At 44.1% G+C, this 17,266-nt stretch overlaps 1 protein-coding gene across 2 annotated transcripts in view; it reads right to left on the minus strand.

The window, feature by feature from the left end:
- The window catches only part of LOC310782495 (mRNA-capping enzyme-like), a 118,131-nt gene that overhangs the window by 25,038 nt on the left and 75,827 nt on the right, over positions 1-17,266 (minus strand). For both annotated transcript variants that reach the window (XM_083643168.1, XM_083643169.1), the window contains one exon: positions 11,591-11,659. In XM_083643168.1, coding sequence (XP_083499294.1) covers positions 11,591-11,659 — 69 coding nt within the window. The remainder of the gene's footprint in view (positions 1-11,590; positions 11,660-17,266) is intronic.

Here is a 17,266-nt window from a genome sequence, read left to right on the forward strand (position 1 = left end):
TGTGTCCTGGTCGCTGCACTAGCGCCTCCTCTAGCCAGTCGGGGCGCCTGGTCATGGCGGTAAGAAACTGGTGGGAATAGAGTGATCCTCCCACATGCTACTAGGGGTGGGGGGGAATCGATATAGCGGGGTGGCGGGGGGGATAAAAATAAATAAAAAATAAATAAATATGACCTCATGTTGCATAATCAAAAAAAAATTCTAAAGACATGAAGCTATGGGAAAGTCCTTCACTTTGGATAGCAACAGACCTGAATATTCCAGATTGAAGAGGTCTAGATGAGCCCTGAGGTGTTCTGAACTTGTGAGAAAATGTATTTCTATGCAGCTAGTTAGTGTTCACACTAATCATATGTCACGTACTAATCATATGGACATCACGATGTGATCACATAGCATAAATGAACTCAAAACGCTTATATCATACATATATACAGTATCATACTATGCAACACGTTTCACGCTTGCAAGAGGCAGACTGAGGAAGAGCTTACAAGCTTCTTTTTTAACTTTATCTCTTATCTTTGATTGTGTGTGTTGCATATTTTGTTTTGGAGGATATGTTCCTTTTTATAGGAAATTCTTGGTTTTGAGTGATTTCCCTCGTATCAATATGGTATTGATACCGTGGTACCAAAGGTGATTTTATTTTATTTATTTTTATTTAACCTTTATTTAACGTAAGTCATTAAGAACAAATTCCTATTTACAATGGCGACCTGGCAGAAGGCACAGCCTTTTGAGGGATAGGGGGTAGGGGGATAAAATAAATACAAAGTTACTTAGAACAAATTAAAACACAAGTTAAAACACAGTTTATATTGTGATATGTGAGTTTATATTGTGATATTGGCATCAGAGCCAAAGTGTTGACACAACCCTAACGGAACGACACAGACCACAGTACAGATTAATATTGAGTGATGCTACTCACGTTCTGCTACGACCAAATCTTTGTGTACTGTGTGTGCATTGCCGTGAATTGAAAAAGCTTGCAAATTGGGGAGGGAGACAAACTTTGCTTTATAAATTGGCTGAGTCAAGGGTAGGTTGACTTTGCCTTTGTGTAAATGCAAGTGCTGGGTGTCGTTCTTTGTCGTCCCCGGCGGAACCCTCCATGTAGGAGGCGGCCTTCGCGCGCCTTTGAAACCAGCACTCTGCACGACGTCTATTCACTACTGTCAGCTAGAGAGCGGGGAAAGAGGGCATGTCTTTCTACTCCAAGTACATCTTTTCTTATGAGAGCGTGGGCGTAGACAGGAACATTCTTCAATACGACTAGTTATGCTGCATGTCAGATAAACAAAGATGAAAACCCTACAACCATCACAACAATAATGAGATGACTTCATTCAGGCAACAACAACAAAAAAGGCAAAATAGCAGCAGCTGGCTAGTGATCATCATCAAGTACTGCACAACTGTTGATTAAACTAGTCCAGAAAATAGCTGGATAAAAACAGAGAATACAAAAAAATATGGCCAAATTAGTATGGTTTGTGAGTGTATTCAATGTGGTAAAACATTGTATCTACACCTCCACACATTCATGAACGGTAACCCACTGAGCATCCACTGCCCTGGGGATCTGCAGTGATCAGTGTTGAGGCTTTTTACTTGCTGCTAAAATATGTAAGCCACATGTTCTACCAGAGGAAAATATTGCCTTCAAACCCTGAGCAACAAACTGATGAGCAGCCAATCCTGATTCAACAAACATGTAGTCTCGCTGGCCAGCGACGGAAACAGGCAACTGGGATAAGCCCTCCCCTGCTCTACAGCTGCTCCCCAATGGAGCGACTATTTCAGTGGCTGCCGGATATCCGCTCCCGGGCTTATTCCAAACTCTGTCATTGGCTCAGCCTCCGACCATGTCAATCAGAGCGGCTTCCGCTCCCTCCTCCCTGTGTGTCGCTGTAAATAGTGCCCTGCCGCCTCAGTGAAAACAACAACGCTAACTAGCTAGCAAGCTAACAGGAGAAACCTACAGTACACGCTAGCAGCTAGCTCGTTGCTACACGCTGAAAACGGCAAGTTGGATTGTTGGAAACTATTTTCCAAGGGGACTGCCGCTAAGCGCCGCCCATCGCAATCCCACTATGGAGACCTGCGGCGCCAGACTTCTCTCAGGGTAGGGAGGGGAGGCTGGCCAGCGACACTAACAAACATGTTACCTTCAGCTTGACCCTAACCCTTCAAACCCCTAGCAACAAACTGATGAGCAGCCAATCCTGATTCAACAAACAGCTGACCTTCAGCTTGATTCCTAAATGGAAAAGTGCCGCCGGTACACTCTCTCTTTCATTAGCAATTGTCTTGTCAATAAGTGCAAAATAACAAACCAGGGCTTCTTTATTGAAGTGCAAAACAGACCTTCAATTCTGACCTTGCGTTCAGGCACACATCTCCCTTCCAACTAATTTCATTTTTGATGATGTTCCATTGAATATAAATTGCCAACCGTCTCAGGTTAGAAATTCAGAGGCTGTGACTGTCAGAACAAACTGCAAAATAGACACGAGGAAGTGCAGAAAGACTCAAAAGGATGGCGCTATGGTTTTCTTAAGATTTTAAACTGTAATCTTCTTCAAGGAACTGACACTTGCACGGTAGAATCCTACAAAATTCCAGTTGAAGTTTATGTCACTCATCTTAGTGTTTAAAGTCCCAATGAAACGACATTTTGAAAGCCTTAACGTGATGGGTTTCCTGTTGTGGGATTTAACTTCAAAAGGGTAAACCAATGAAATATCAGTTAGGGAAGAGAGAGACTGTTTTATTTGATAGGAAGGGTACTGTAGAGGGGCAGGGCCAAAAATCTGTTGATTTATTAATTGGAATTTGCTTCCTGGTACACAATGAGGTCACTGCTAAAGATCTTCTGCTTTCCATGAAGTAAACGTGATGAGCCTTTGATATAAAATACAATAAAACATAGTTTTTGTGATTTCTTTGGAATAAATTGCCAAATAGGTGTATGGTACAATACAATGAGCTATTGGTTTTAACATAATTTTCCATATCAGATTGACTTGGACCTCTTATTAGATCAGATCAATTACTTGAACCTTCCATTTGAGAAATATGTGTGAACATTTATAACCTCCCTACTGTAGTAATGAGTCATGAGTGGCCATAGAGAATCATGACAAGTACACCTGCAATCTCTGCACAACCATTAATATTACATTACGGCTCGTGAAAATGTACACACTAGGCATCATAAAATGCATACATATAAATTATATATATATATATATAAATATAAAAACAACACCCACTGGAAATCTGCTTGGCTTCCCGCCGGGAGGGCAAGCATCAAGATGAGTCCTTTGATAAGGTTTTTCACACAAATAGTCTCATTTGCATAACAGCTCTTTGCTCCAATGCAGACTTATTGTTAAAGTGTGTTGAGGATTGACATTGTGTGTGGATTCTATAGGGTTTTTGTTTAGGTACAAAAGATGTGTCTGGGGATGTACATGCTAAGCACAAATCAACACAGGGAAAAACGTAAGAGGAAATCTCAAGGTAAATGGTCTGCAGATAAGACCTAACACCTACGTACTCTGAAGATACTGAAGCTGATTTGAAGCACACAGGGTCAAACATAATATGCAAAAGGATAAACCTGAAACATCACATTCGCAGATAACCTACAAAAACGCACATAAGCTTCGTTAGAAGAAAGAATGAATCAAAAAGGTTCAACGTCATCGAGTACCAAATTGAGCTGAGTCCCACGTTCTATACCAGTGAGTTTTCCTTTGGAGTGGAGGTAAAACGATCAGAGTTAAAAGATGGTGTAGACTGTAGAGAGAGGGAAAATTATATATTTTTTGCATGCTCTGTACAAAGATCACCATCTGGAGTGTTCTCCTTCTCCCACGAGTAATTCCGCCATCTGTGGCAACGGTTCTGTTCTAAATACTCCATCTTTCCTATTTCCCCTATATGAGGAAACATATTCCAACGACGGCATGCGTTGGAAGAGATAACACACCCACGGACTTAACACACCCACGGACCGCAGACTTAAGAGATAACACACCCACGGACTGCAGACTTAACACACCCACGGACCGCAGACTTAACACACCCACGGACCGCAGACTTAACACACCCACGGACCGCAGACTTAAGAGATAACACACCCATGGACCGCAGACTGCATGCGTCGGAAGAGATAACACACCCACGGACCGCAGACTTAAAGGTCCCATTCCGTGCAAAAGCTGTTTTTACTTGTAAATGCATATATACTGCTGTCAGCCCTCCCTGTAATGAGTGGTCACAACCTCAGAACTGCCACAGTTGGATTTGTCCCTATCCAGCTTCCCCCTGCAGTCTCCTTCAAGCCACACCCCCAAACGCTCTGTTTCCCAGACGGGGTATCAGGACGTCACGAGCTTCCTCACGCATACTGCGCGGGTCTCTCTCACACAAGCTACCTGCACCATTTTGTCTATAGCCACAAAATTAACACTTCTAGCTGGAGCGACGCCAACTGTACGTGATCCAGCAACTGCGGAGGTGCATTCGGTAAGTCTAGGCATTTTGAGATGTCCTCTTTAGCGTAGCAACGTTAAGTTAGCGATAGCGTTAGTTGTGGACACAACCTAGCGTGCTGGTCCACAGACGCTAATCTGATTGGCGTGGGGGCAGGCTCTCCCTCAGCGGCCAATGGGAACTGTTAGTTCTGAATATATTATAGAAACAGACCATTCTTGGGACGCAACGAGATGAGGAAGTGACAACTCATCACAACAAAGGGGGTTGCTATATTTTCGACAAATTAATCCAGAATCATGTTTTATGGACCAGAGACACACGTTTTTAAGAGGTTACAGCTGCACGAATTGGGACCTTAAGAGAAAACACACCCACGGACCACAGACTGCATGCGTCGGAAGAGATAACACAACACACCCACGGACCGCAAACTTAAGATAATACACCCACGGACCACAGACTTAAGAGCGCTGTGGTCGGTGGTGACTGGGGGCTCACATTAAAAGACTTTTCAGCATTTGCATCCAGTAACAGCAGCAACACCCTCATCTCTTTAACACAAGAAAATATGATAACCATTGCTTTTGTTGTTGTAAAGGCCGGCCAATTATATAGATTAGATTAGAATAGACTTTGGAAATCTCAGACAACCTCAATATGACACATTGTTTCTTATTGGCCCCTGTAATCTTTATCATTGGTAATACAGGAATTTAGGCTTATTTTACTGTTGCATTTGCCGTACATTGTGATGATTACAGGCATTGAACATGCTTGAGAGCTGAACGCTTATCAAATATTTAGTTTGAGGCTGTGCATAACTGAACCCACCAATACAATCAATAAATCACCAGCAAGTCAGATTGGTGGGTCCAGTCAGTGTGCAAAGAACACATCCTGTCTGAGATCAGATCAGAACACATCCTCTCTGAGGTCAGATCAGAGAACACATCCTCTCTGAGGTCAGATCAGAACACATCCTCTCTGAGGTCAGATCAGAGAACACATCCTCTCTGAGGTCAGATCAGAGGAAGAAGACATCCTCTCTGTCAGATCAGAGAACACATCCTCTCTGAGGTCAGATCAGAACACATCCTCTTTGAGGTCAGATCAGAGAACACATCCTCTCTGAGGTCAGATCAGAGAACACATCCTCTCTGAGGTCAGATCAGAGAAAGAAGACATCCTCTGTCAGATCAGAGAACACATCCTCTCTGAGGTCAGATCAGAGAACACATCCTCTCTGAGGTCAGATCAGAGAACACATCCTCTCTGAGGTCAGATCAGAGGAAGAACACATCCTCTGAGGTCAGATCAGAGGAAGAACACACCCTCTCTGAGGTCAGATCAGAGGAAGAACATGTCCTCTGAGGTCAGATCAGTACACATCCTCTCTGAGGTCAGATCAGAGGAAGAACACATCCTCTCTGAGGTCAGATCAGAGGGGCCATCTTGTACTCCTCAGACAAGTGGTGGTGGCTGGTGCCCAATTGGCAACCCCCATGCAAGAGGAAAACACTACCAAAAACATGGAGGCAAGTGTCTCTCTCTGTTTGCTTTAATATTTAATGGTGTTACGCTAAATTAAAGCAATTAAACACTGCAAAAGAAGAAAATGGCCTGTTTGAGCACCTCCACAATGCCTCGAAAGAATATGCTTCTACATGGAGCAGTACAGAAGTCAAGTCTTGCTTCTGTCGGGTTGGTAGCATTAAGAGCTCACCTACCACCCAACACACCTCCCACAGCACAGCATCTTCACACATATTGGCTGCTATGCCAGGGAGATTTTTAATCGATATCCTCTTACTGTCAATATATAGTGTCAATCAATAATCCCAAGAGATGAGCCAAAGGTGAAAAAAATGTTACATAAACTAGACAACACCAGCTTCTTAATATGCAAGATACACCATTCTGGTAATGAGTAAGATGGTCAATAATGTATGGATTAGCAGTCATGATTCCAGGCACAGAGCTTTGCTGGGACCTCCTATGACACATACCGCTTTCAGACAGACACGGCTCCGTTCTGGAGTCTCAGAACCTTGGTGCTTTCTGGCGAACCAGCCTGTGTTCGCACCAGTTTAAGCAGAACCAAAGTGGGAGGACATTATTCGGTAGTCCTTCAGTTTTTTAAGTTGATTAATTATTTGGTCTGGCGTTCGATTGAACCCAGCCATGGCCATCTCTTCCGCAAGTTCGGCATACGACTTGCTCTTTCTTGTACTGCTTTCTAGCTTTTCTTGAGATTCAGTAGATGCCCAAATCGACACTAAACATTTGGTTTCCTCAGGAGACCACTGCAAATTATTTTTCTCTATGTTGTCACTGCCGCCTTCTCCTTCCTGCTAATTTTCACAGACTAGAATGAGACACGCCCACTGATGATGTCACGGTTCCCAAGGAAAAAACAATTTTTTTTTTTGTTCCGCTGAGAACCAACTTTTCAGGTTCCGAACCAATTATTTTTTCGGTCTGAACGCGCCGGCCGGTTCAAATTTGGGTTCGGGAACCGGAACCGGCACGGAGCCCTGCCGGTGTGAAAGCCCTAACAGTAATTTGGTCATGATTTCGTTAATAGCCATGTCTGACTAACCCTGCAAGCCAGCTGGATTCTCTCGCGAGATCTCTTGACGAGATCATGCGCCGAATGCGTGTGTTTTGTGAAAACAAAACCACCCCATCTGGCAGCGTCAGGTTAATGTCTGACAGGAATGGACTAAAAATACCGATAAGCCGCTCCTCCCACCAGGCATCTGGTGGCATTTGGTTATGCAAGCGGTGCGGTTAGTCCTTCCTAGTCAAACTGATGTGGGGAGTGAGGAGGTGGTAGGGGGGCTGGCGGTGCCTCTGTCCTTCTCCAGGAGAGGCGAGGAGACTACTGATGCACTTATTGCTGACACTCATACGAGCCTGGCTGACTTTCTGCTGACAGCACAAGGCCATCCTCCTCCTGTATGCAAATCAGACCATAGTATCACCATACCCAAAGCGAGAAAAGTCTTTGTATTAATGCTGCTATGTGCAAGCATTTTGTGTTTCTCAAAATTAAGACCACATAATACTACGTAGATTACAGGGATAAGCACTGATAATAGCCCTAGATACCAGCAAATATGTTTTCTGATGAGGTAAGCTAATGTCAAGTTGAAACTATGCAGTTAGTTAGAATAGCAGAACTGGAATAAAAATTGGTATTGGAGGCTGACAAGTCTTCTTCTCAGCAGTCTAGTTTGTTTATGCTAATTATATAGTGCTTTTCACATTGCATGTTCTTGGCCAAGGGCCATCTTAGCCCTGGGCTAACAGAATGCCATGGGTGTGTATGGCTAATCGCTCACTAGAATTCTGTAAGCCCCAGGTATCCCTTAACCTGGGGCTAAGTGTAGTGTGAAAAGCCCAGATGAAAATAAAAATGAATGTGGCAATGATTTATTAATAAAACGTCTTGTGTTTGAGCTTGAGGTGAAAAAACTCCTCAATGATAAATTGACCTTACTGCTGCAAGACATGGCTTTTGATCTCTCCAGGACGAGTACAGACTCAGAACACATCAAAACAACATCTCTCTCGGGTGAGAACTTTTGAAATGAATTGGAATAAATACAATTTCTTCCATCTTCCAGTGGAGCTGCCATCCAAATCAAAGGTGAGGACGAGTTGAAAGACCTGTCAACAACACAGGCTTGTCTGAAGGACGAGCTAGCCACACAATGTTTTCTTACTGACAGAACAATTGCACACTTCAATGACTATTGGTGTTCTGTTCTATTGATACTTGGTGAAAAGCGATAATTTTGGAATTGTAAAATGACTTGCCAAAATAGATCAAAGACACTCGTTGACAATGCATCGTAATCCATGACTGAGATGCTGAAGAGGTCGCGCGCTTTCCTCCGCTAGCTCGACAGGTGCTTAGTACTCCAGATGCACATGCTAACATCCAAAAGGCCACTCATTTTTAAAAATAACAAAATAACGCTCCAAACATAGGTTACATTTTGGCGAGGGAAAACTATTTCAAAGGGGTCAGGACTATGTATGAAATGTAGTTTTCCAGAAATATTATTTTTTCCCCCAATCTGTTTATTGTCATTTTTTCTTATACACAACATACAGTGACAATACAACTTTAAAGACCAGACGCCTTACAACATACACACGCACACACACACACACACACACACACACACACACACACACACACACACACACACACACACACACACACACACACAATCAACCTGCACCAATTCAAACTAAATACTGATAAAACAACAAATCAAACACTTCCTCCACATTGCTCACACACTTTGATCACAAACCTTCAGGCAAGACCTCCGCCTCCATCTCTCATGAAACGCATGTATTTCCAGAAATATTATTTATTTCATGTCCATGATGACATCCCTTTGCCCCAGAACAACTTGCATAACACGTAGCTAAAATTAATCCAATGATCTACTAAGTAACCACTAACCAGTCTTTTTTGATACAGAAAATCTATTCTCTTTTTCCCACCTCATAGGCTGATTTCGCCCACTGTTTTTCAAAACAAATCAACAGTGGAAAATTTATTTTAATAGCTTTTCACAAACACAATATCCAATGTTGACAATCAAAACATATGAGAAAAAGCCATAGGAGAGAGAAAAAGAGATATTGTTGTATAAGAAGAGAAGCAATTTGGCAGAAAACACTGGTGAGTTGTTTTGGAATTAATATTATGATATTGATCGGGAAAGTGACTCATCAATTAACAAGGCTCAGAGAGCCGTCTGCTCAGAGAAGCAGATCCACTCTGGCCATGTTGTGGCTGCAGCTGTGTAAACGTGTCTCGTCTAATTTCATTGGCAGCTCTCGTCTCCTGGGAACCTGTTGCTACCTCACGGCCAGAGCCGCAGTTATACGCTCCATGATTACTGAATTACTCCACAAATCACAAAGCAGGGAGAGAGAGGGGGGGGGGGGGGGGGGGGAGAGAGAGAGAGAGAGATCTGCCTTCATTGGTCGAGGCAGCTGTTTTCTGCTTTGAAACAACAGAGAACTATCGTCCATTTTAATTTGATGCACGGTAACTTGTGTGGCCATCCAATCTCTTTACTATATCTATTATAACACACAAGTGCAATAAGCAAAAAAATATCAATATGTACTGTGTATTAAATACATTTTGGTGATACCAGTCATCGCTGGAGACATGTTATGCTAATATTACACTAATCGTTAAAATCTCATCTCCAATGTTTCCTTGTTTGTTATACTGTAGGTTAGAAATCACAACTGCCCCCCCCCCTCGCCCCAATATTTTATTTTCGATTTTTTTAATAGAGCACTACACAAATAAGACAAAACAAACAGGCTCAGGCACATGAAAAGAAAAGAAAGAAAAAACATATAAACATCATCAACATTCAATATTACAACGTGGTGCTACTGTACCAGCCACATGAGGCGCACATGTGCTTACAAGAAATGTACATGGGATCCCGCATGAGGGGTCCATGAGAAAGCAGCCAGGCGAGTCACCCGTCGCCCCTAACCTCATCGAGGTAGGCTAGAAACGGGTCCCAGATTGTTAGAAAATGTTTAAGTGAGTTGGTTCTCAGGAACCTGAGCCTCTCCATCTGTATAACAGAGATCATGTCCATCAACCACAATTGAAAATGAGGTGAAGAGGGGGACTTCCATTCCTTCAGAATTAGTTTTTTGACAACAATTGTCCCCAGTGACAGAGACTGTTGCACAGCTGTAGGGAAGTTTAGAGAGGGCTCCGAGAAGCCAAAGATGGCGAGCGCTTCAAAGGCATTCACCTTGGATCGAACATAATCTCTGATTTGCAGGTAATCACAACTGTTCTTAATGTGAATACAGTGAGATCCGAATAATGGATCGTGACTGCAGTATCCCTATTAAGAGATGTCAAATCTTTCCAGAGTGGAGATGAAACTGAAGCAGAACTTCAGACACATGATATTAACAACCAAAGTTCCCTCTCGAAGTCAGTCTAATGTCAAAACGTCTGCTCATTCCAACCAAACATTACAGCAGCTTGTTCCGCTGATTGATTGCTCTCTGCTTATCAGGGAAATCAGAAAATGCACATACTCAAGTCTTCCACGGCACAGAGCTGGACACTACCGGCTTGGAAGAAACATTGCAATTTGCAAACAATCTCTATGCTGAAACTCCAACCTGAAACATGGCTATCACTTCGAAGGAATTGGATTGCGCTAAATTAATTCGAATCGCTTGTCGGTTTCTGTTATTAAAAAGGACGAGTGTTAAATGCACTCTTCTGCTACAGTGCTGTAGAACACACTAAAAACAAAAACAAGTAGATGTACAGAGCTGCTTTTAAAGACACAAAACAAGTAAACACGTGTATAGTGACATATCCCTCATACCTACCAAAGCTTAGAAAAACATGCATTGTTGCCGCAGTTGAATCCCATAATTCAAAATGCCTTAAATATTTCTAAAGCAAAGCTTGTATCTAGAATAGCTACCTATCTGACGCCTGCAATAATGTTCTGTAACAGGATATTCTGTATATCTCAAAACTATATAATAGCTCTGGGGGGAGCTCCGCTCGGTGCTTCACATAATTTCTCAACTGCGCAATGTGCGCATGCTCAGAGCGGCACTAGAAATGAACGTGCGAAGTGCACAGCATTTCTATTTTCTAGTCACAGTTAAGAGTGGATTCTGGGTCTTTTGAGAGAGAAGAAAAAGAGACCGTCACAGATAAGACAGACTGCTGTTGACTATCATCAGCATTCTAACAGAGAAGGGCATTCCCTGGCATGTGTCTGCCATGTCTGTTTACTGTGCACTGCCTTACGGAGAGAGGCCTGACCTGCATCTCCGCAAATTCATGTCGGAGTAGGAGTGTCCTTTCCATCACAATAACATACAAGGGGAGCAGAGGCGACGCTGACATGGAGCGTGACTAACTGCGGGTGGCAGTGACAAGCTGTCGTATTCTTTACAGACGAGGTCAGTGGAGGAAAAACCTATGACTGACAATCACTTCTAGCGACTGACAGGGCTGCAGCTTTGAAAAATAACTTACCCCGCATGGCTGGAAGATAAGCCCGTCGACTTCGTGGCTGACTTGGGATGTGAAGCTGCCTTCCAGGAGCTGAAACACAGCGAGAGAGAGAGAGAGAGTGAAAAAACAGAGGACACAGTTTTAGCTGAGCAAAACCGATAAATAAATGACAAAAAAACAGGTAACAGCAAGGATTAGCCGGAGAAACAAGAAATTGCATTGATTTATAAAGTCGGAGACAGCTACAACAAAGTATTGAGTTTCAACATAGTGGGAAGGCCAATACCAATCAAATCCTGCAGAGTTGAAAGCAGGAACTGATGTTTGGTTTTCATCTGTCTAGCCCAGGCAGAAGCCATGATTGATAAGGCATCAGAGAGAATGGATGCCTGCGACTTGACAGACTGGGCTACAGACGAGAATAGCAAATGAGTCAATGAGGTCTTGATGACTGGAAAAGACTTAGTCTCATCCATTAACGCTGACCACAAAAACAGTTGCTGGAGGCAAAAATGAGCCTACAGTGATCAGGCAGAGCTATCATACAGAAGAAGCACATTTTCTGCACATCAACCACCACCGGTCTAAAACAGCGATTCCCAAACTGGGATATGCATACCCCTAGGGGTATATGGAGGTACTACAGGGGGTACTTGGGGAAAATGGGAAAATGTAAGAATAAATCATGAAAATAAATGAAGCATTACAATAAATAATGTAATGTAATAAATCTGCTCAGGAGGCAACTCTTTCACTTCAATTCTTATTTTGTAATGTTATATTGTTCAAAAGGTGGGTAATCATTCATTCATTGCATAATATGCTATAGTTTTCTCTAGCAGTCTTCTAAGCAAAATGTTGTAGTCGGGTAGAGGGGGGTACTTGGATTCTGAAATCAGGGAAAGGGGGTACTGAAGCCAAACAAGTTTGAGAACCACTGATTAAAATGACAGAGATCAGTGGCTTTGCAGACATGTCAGGGATTCATGTGTGTTCTGTTAAAAAAAGAGAGAAAAAAGACTAGGGAACCTATTATATCACAGGGCAGTGGTGTGATGTGTTTATACTATTACATTATACTTTGTACTACTATATTATACTTCTCTAAACATTTATGTTGCTCTGCACAGCCCAAGAAAGCATTGTTCTCCAATCTTTCTCACAAGTGACACAATCTATGCTTTAACTCTGAAGGCAAAACTGCCCAACTTCCCGTTTCATCCTAGCTAACTCTAGCTAGCTTAAACCTGCTACACCACATGTCGTTTTGCTGTCAAGTTCCACTGTGCGGTGTAACGTTTCTGTCGGTGAAAATTGTGTGTGATGTGATGTGTGTGGAGACTCCTGTCAGCTAGCGATCTGTCACAAATGGCTAGCAGCAATGCAAACGCTAGCTAGTGAGCTGTAGCTAACACAAGGAGCTAGCAACGTTGCTAACACTAACCAGAACTCTTGTCTGCTGCTGTTGAATGTAGCTTTGCCTCCCGCATATTAAATCATTGTCCGACATATTTTAATCCCATTTGTTTATGTCATGGCTTGTTAGCCAGCCAGTTAGCTTCAGTACAGCAGCTGCAGGCTACAAGGCAGGCAGCACTGTCTGAGGCTGACGGTTTATTCAACATGAGCACTATCAGTCAACAGGATGGTGTCAAGGTTAGCTCAATGCTCCATCTTCAGTGATACTTGCAAACAAAAGGGAGGCATCAAGATCAAGGACATTTCAACTGCTCCCCGTCTCATTTCGTGAAATGCATGGACTTCAAATCAATATGTTGTGCAACTGAATAATAGATAAAGCTCAAATGGCCTTATTATCTCCCACTCAGACTCCAACATTTTTAAGGGGTTTCAGCCCAAAGAAAGAGGCTTCAGAAACCGATCAGGGTTCTATAAAAAACTAGAACAACAGCAGATATATGCATCCGCCAACAAGTCAGCATGTCTGTCCAGACTTTGACGTTTGAGCCAAATGTGAAGAAATGTGGTCAAGGTGTTACTGAGATATCGCGTTAACAAGCTTGAAAATGTCGTTCATGATGTCACAGTGCCCTTAACCTTTTTCCACCAAAATCTAATTAGTTCATGCTTGAGTTGAGTCCCAGTCGATGGTTGAGCCAAATTGGAAGAAATTCCGTCAAGGCGTTCCTGAGATATTGCATTAAAGAGCTTGGGAATGGGGTTAGTGAGGTCACACTCACAATGACCTTGAACTTTGACCTTTAACCACCAAAATCTAATCAGTTCGTCCTTGAGTCCAAGTGGACGTTTGAGGAAAATTGGGTGAAATTCTGTCAAGGCGTTCCTGAGATATCGCGTTAACGAGCATGAAACGAGCGGTTGTGAGGTCACAGTGACCTTGAACTTTGACACCAAAATCTAATCAGTTCATCCTTGAGTCCAAGTTGATGTTTGAGGCAAATTTGATGAATTTCCGTCAAGGCGTTCCTCAGATATCGCGTTAACGAACACCGGACGTACGTACGTACGTACGGATAACCCGAATCCATAATGCCTCCGGCCTGACTATTGCCGGTGGAGGCATAAAAACTCATTGTGCCTCTGACACAAGAAATTTAGCAAAAATATTGAGTGTAAAAACATCTTGGATAGAACGGTCAAAAATCTTGATTTCCGAAACCCTGGAAAAACAGTCTGATAAATTCAAATTAAGCCATGAAAAGTAGCTGTCAGAAATATCTTTAAATGTCATACATTTGATTAGTCACTGCAACAATATAAGAGGATGACTCTTTGCTTGATATGGTATGACATTCACACATTACAGTATATACCACCCTATCTAAGAATATAAAAATCAACAAACAAGCTCTCAGTCTCACTTGTGCAATCTGTTAGAGACAACTTCTTAGATTTCTTTCAAGTGATGACCTGACAGCTGATCTTTGCTATGTTCAGGCAGGGGGCAGATATAGGTTAGCAGGCAGGAAATGGCCTTGGTCAATAAGGTAGAAAGCTAATGCATTAGTGTACTACAGTGAAGATCAGGTATCATACCCAACCCATCAAGATGAACTAAAGCAGAAAGCAATGCAGAAAGGCATTACAAAGGTGGAACAACTGTCAACAATGTCCTACTTACAGCGGCCGCTGGCCTGTCACAACTTCTTCTATCTCCTCTCCTGACTGAATGATGGAACAATTATATAAAAACAATTAAATTCAAATCACCAATGCCAATCAAAACGTCCAAACCTGACGTTTACCGGTACCTCAGCGGTTTAGCAATAGTGTGTCTGTGACTAGAAAACAGAGAAGCTTCAGTAAATAAGGAGGCTGTCAACAACCGCCAGAACCTAGATGAGCCCAGACACATTCACTATGCAGAGATGACAGAATATCATTATCATCAGTTCCAGCGCTGCACAGAGACAAAGCAATAACCTCAATCACAGAGCGGAAAGCTTGTGATATAATGTAACCACATTTAGTGATAACCTCTTATGCATTATAGCAACATTCGTTCTGTAATTACAATGGAGTACTACTCGTGCTGCTCTGTTTTGTATCAGTTGTAATTTCCTTATATCTCATGTAGCATTCGACCATAATACTGGTCCACCAACCACATAGCAGAAAGCTTGTGATATAATGTAACTTACCACATTTGCACCTAATGTAGGATCGGCAAACCAGATCGTGCACAGCAGCACTGGGCTCCTAAGAGAGCTTGATGCAATCTGGCAGCATGGCAATAACTGAGCTGATCACTGAGTATTATTTATATAACATAACATAATATAACATAATATAACATAACATAACATAACATAACATAACAGAGGGCCATAACCTTTATCAGTGCTGTATAAATGTAAGTTATGAGGTAAAACCAAGGAGGCAGGCTTTCCTGGTCGCATTGATGCCAATGTGGAAGTATTAAAATCCCTCACTCCATCATCTCTCTTTACAGTCTCTGGGTCAAACCTCACTCCATCAACTCTCTTTACAGTCTCTGGGTCAAACCTCATTGAAATGCGAGTAGGCAACACAGCGGAGTAATTAGCAGCAATGTGTGTTTGGTGAAACACTCAAGGAGCCTGGACATCTAAAAAGTCAACAGTTTAATGGCAAAAATGGCGACGTTCCACAGGATATATTCTGGCAAAATACATGGAAGTGCTCAGCCGATGTTGTATCTGTCAAGATGGCAGAGCAACATCAGTGCTCTCAAAGACTGATGAATGAGTCAGAGCAGATCAGAGAGCTCAGCGACGTGGAGAAGGCAGGTAGCCAGAGCAGAAAGAACTGGTGCCTTTATGAGGGAACGGCATGTAGGCGGCGAGATCTGGGAGTTCCATTTCAGTTCTCTCGCTATCTTAGCACGCCCACCCACGTACTGTACGCTCGCTGAACCTGGGATGGAGAGATGAGCAGAGAGAAGACTTCCACTCAAACTGACACATCCTCCTCCAGTGAGGAAGTTCCTCCGAGCCATGCTGCAGGGAGAGGGGGCCGCGACCCCGCTTCCATGGCAAACCTCTTTAGGAAAGGAAAAGACAAAGCCGCGCCCAGCAGCACTGTGGGCCCCATTAAGAGATCAAGCTTTCAGCGGAGACTTGGCAGCAGAGACAGAGGGGATGTGCTCGGGGGAGACAGAGAGGGGATGTGCTCGGGGGAGACTTGGCAGCAGAGACAGAGAGGGGATGTGCTCGGGGGAGACTTGGCAGCAGAGACAGAGGGGATGTGCTCGGGGGAGACTTGGCAGCAGAGACAGAGAGGGGATGTGCTCGGGGGAGACTTGGCAGCAGAGACAGAGGGGATGTGCTTGGGGGAGACTTGGCAGCAGAGACAGAGGGGATGTGCTCGGGGGAGACTTGGCAGCAGAGACAGAGAGGGGATGTGCTCGGGGGAGACTTGGCAGCAGAGACAGAGGGGATGTGCTCGGGGGAGACTTGGCAGCAGAGACAGAGGGGATGTGCTTGGGGGAGACTTGGCAGCAGAGACAGAGGGGATGTGCTTGGGGGAGACTTGGCAGCAGAGACAGAGGGGATGTGCTCGGGGGAGACTTGGCAGCAGAGACAGAGGGGATGTGCTCGGGGGAGACTTGGCAGCAGAGACAGAGGGGATGTGCTCGGGGGAGACTTGGCAGCAGAGACAGAGGGGATGTGCTCGGGGGAGACTTGGCAGCAGAGACAGAGGGGATGTGCTCGGGGGAGACTTGGCAGCAGAGACAGAGGGGATGTGCTCGGGGGAGACTTGGCAGCAGAGACAGAGAGGGGATGTGCTCGGGGGAGACTTCGCAGCAGAGACAGAGGGGATGTGCTCGGGGGAGACTTGGCAGCAGAGACAGAGGGGATGTGCTCGGGGGAGACTTGGCAGCAGAGACAGAGAGGGGATGTGCTCGGGGGAGACTTGGCAGCAGAGACAGAGAGGGGATGTGCTCGGGGGAGACTTGGCAGCAGAGGCAGAGAGGGGATGTGCTCGGGGGAGACTTGGCAGCAGAGACAGAGAGGGGATGTGCTCAGGGGAGACTTGGCAGCAGAGACAGAGAGGGGATGTGCTCGGGGGAGACTTGGCAGCAGAGACAGAGAGGGGATGTGCTCAGGGGAGACTTGGCAGCAGAGACAGAGAGGGGATGTGCTCAGGGGAGACTTGGCAGCAGAGACAGAGAGGGGATGTGCTCGGGGGAGACTTGGCAGCAGAGACAGAGAGGGGATGTGCTCGGGGGAGACT

This window comes from Poromitra crassiceps, assembly GCF_964638095.1.
Source record: "Poromitra crassiceps genome assembly, chromosome: 9".
Classification (NCBI taxonomy): Eukaryota; Metazoa; Chordata; class Actinopteri; order Beryciformes; family Melamphaidae; genus Poromitra; species Poromitra crassiceps.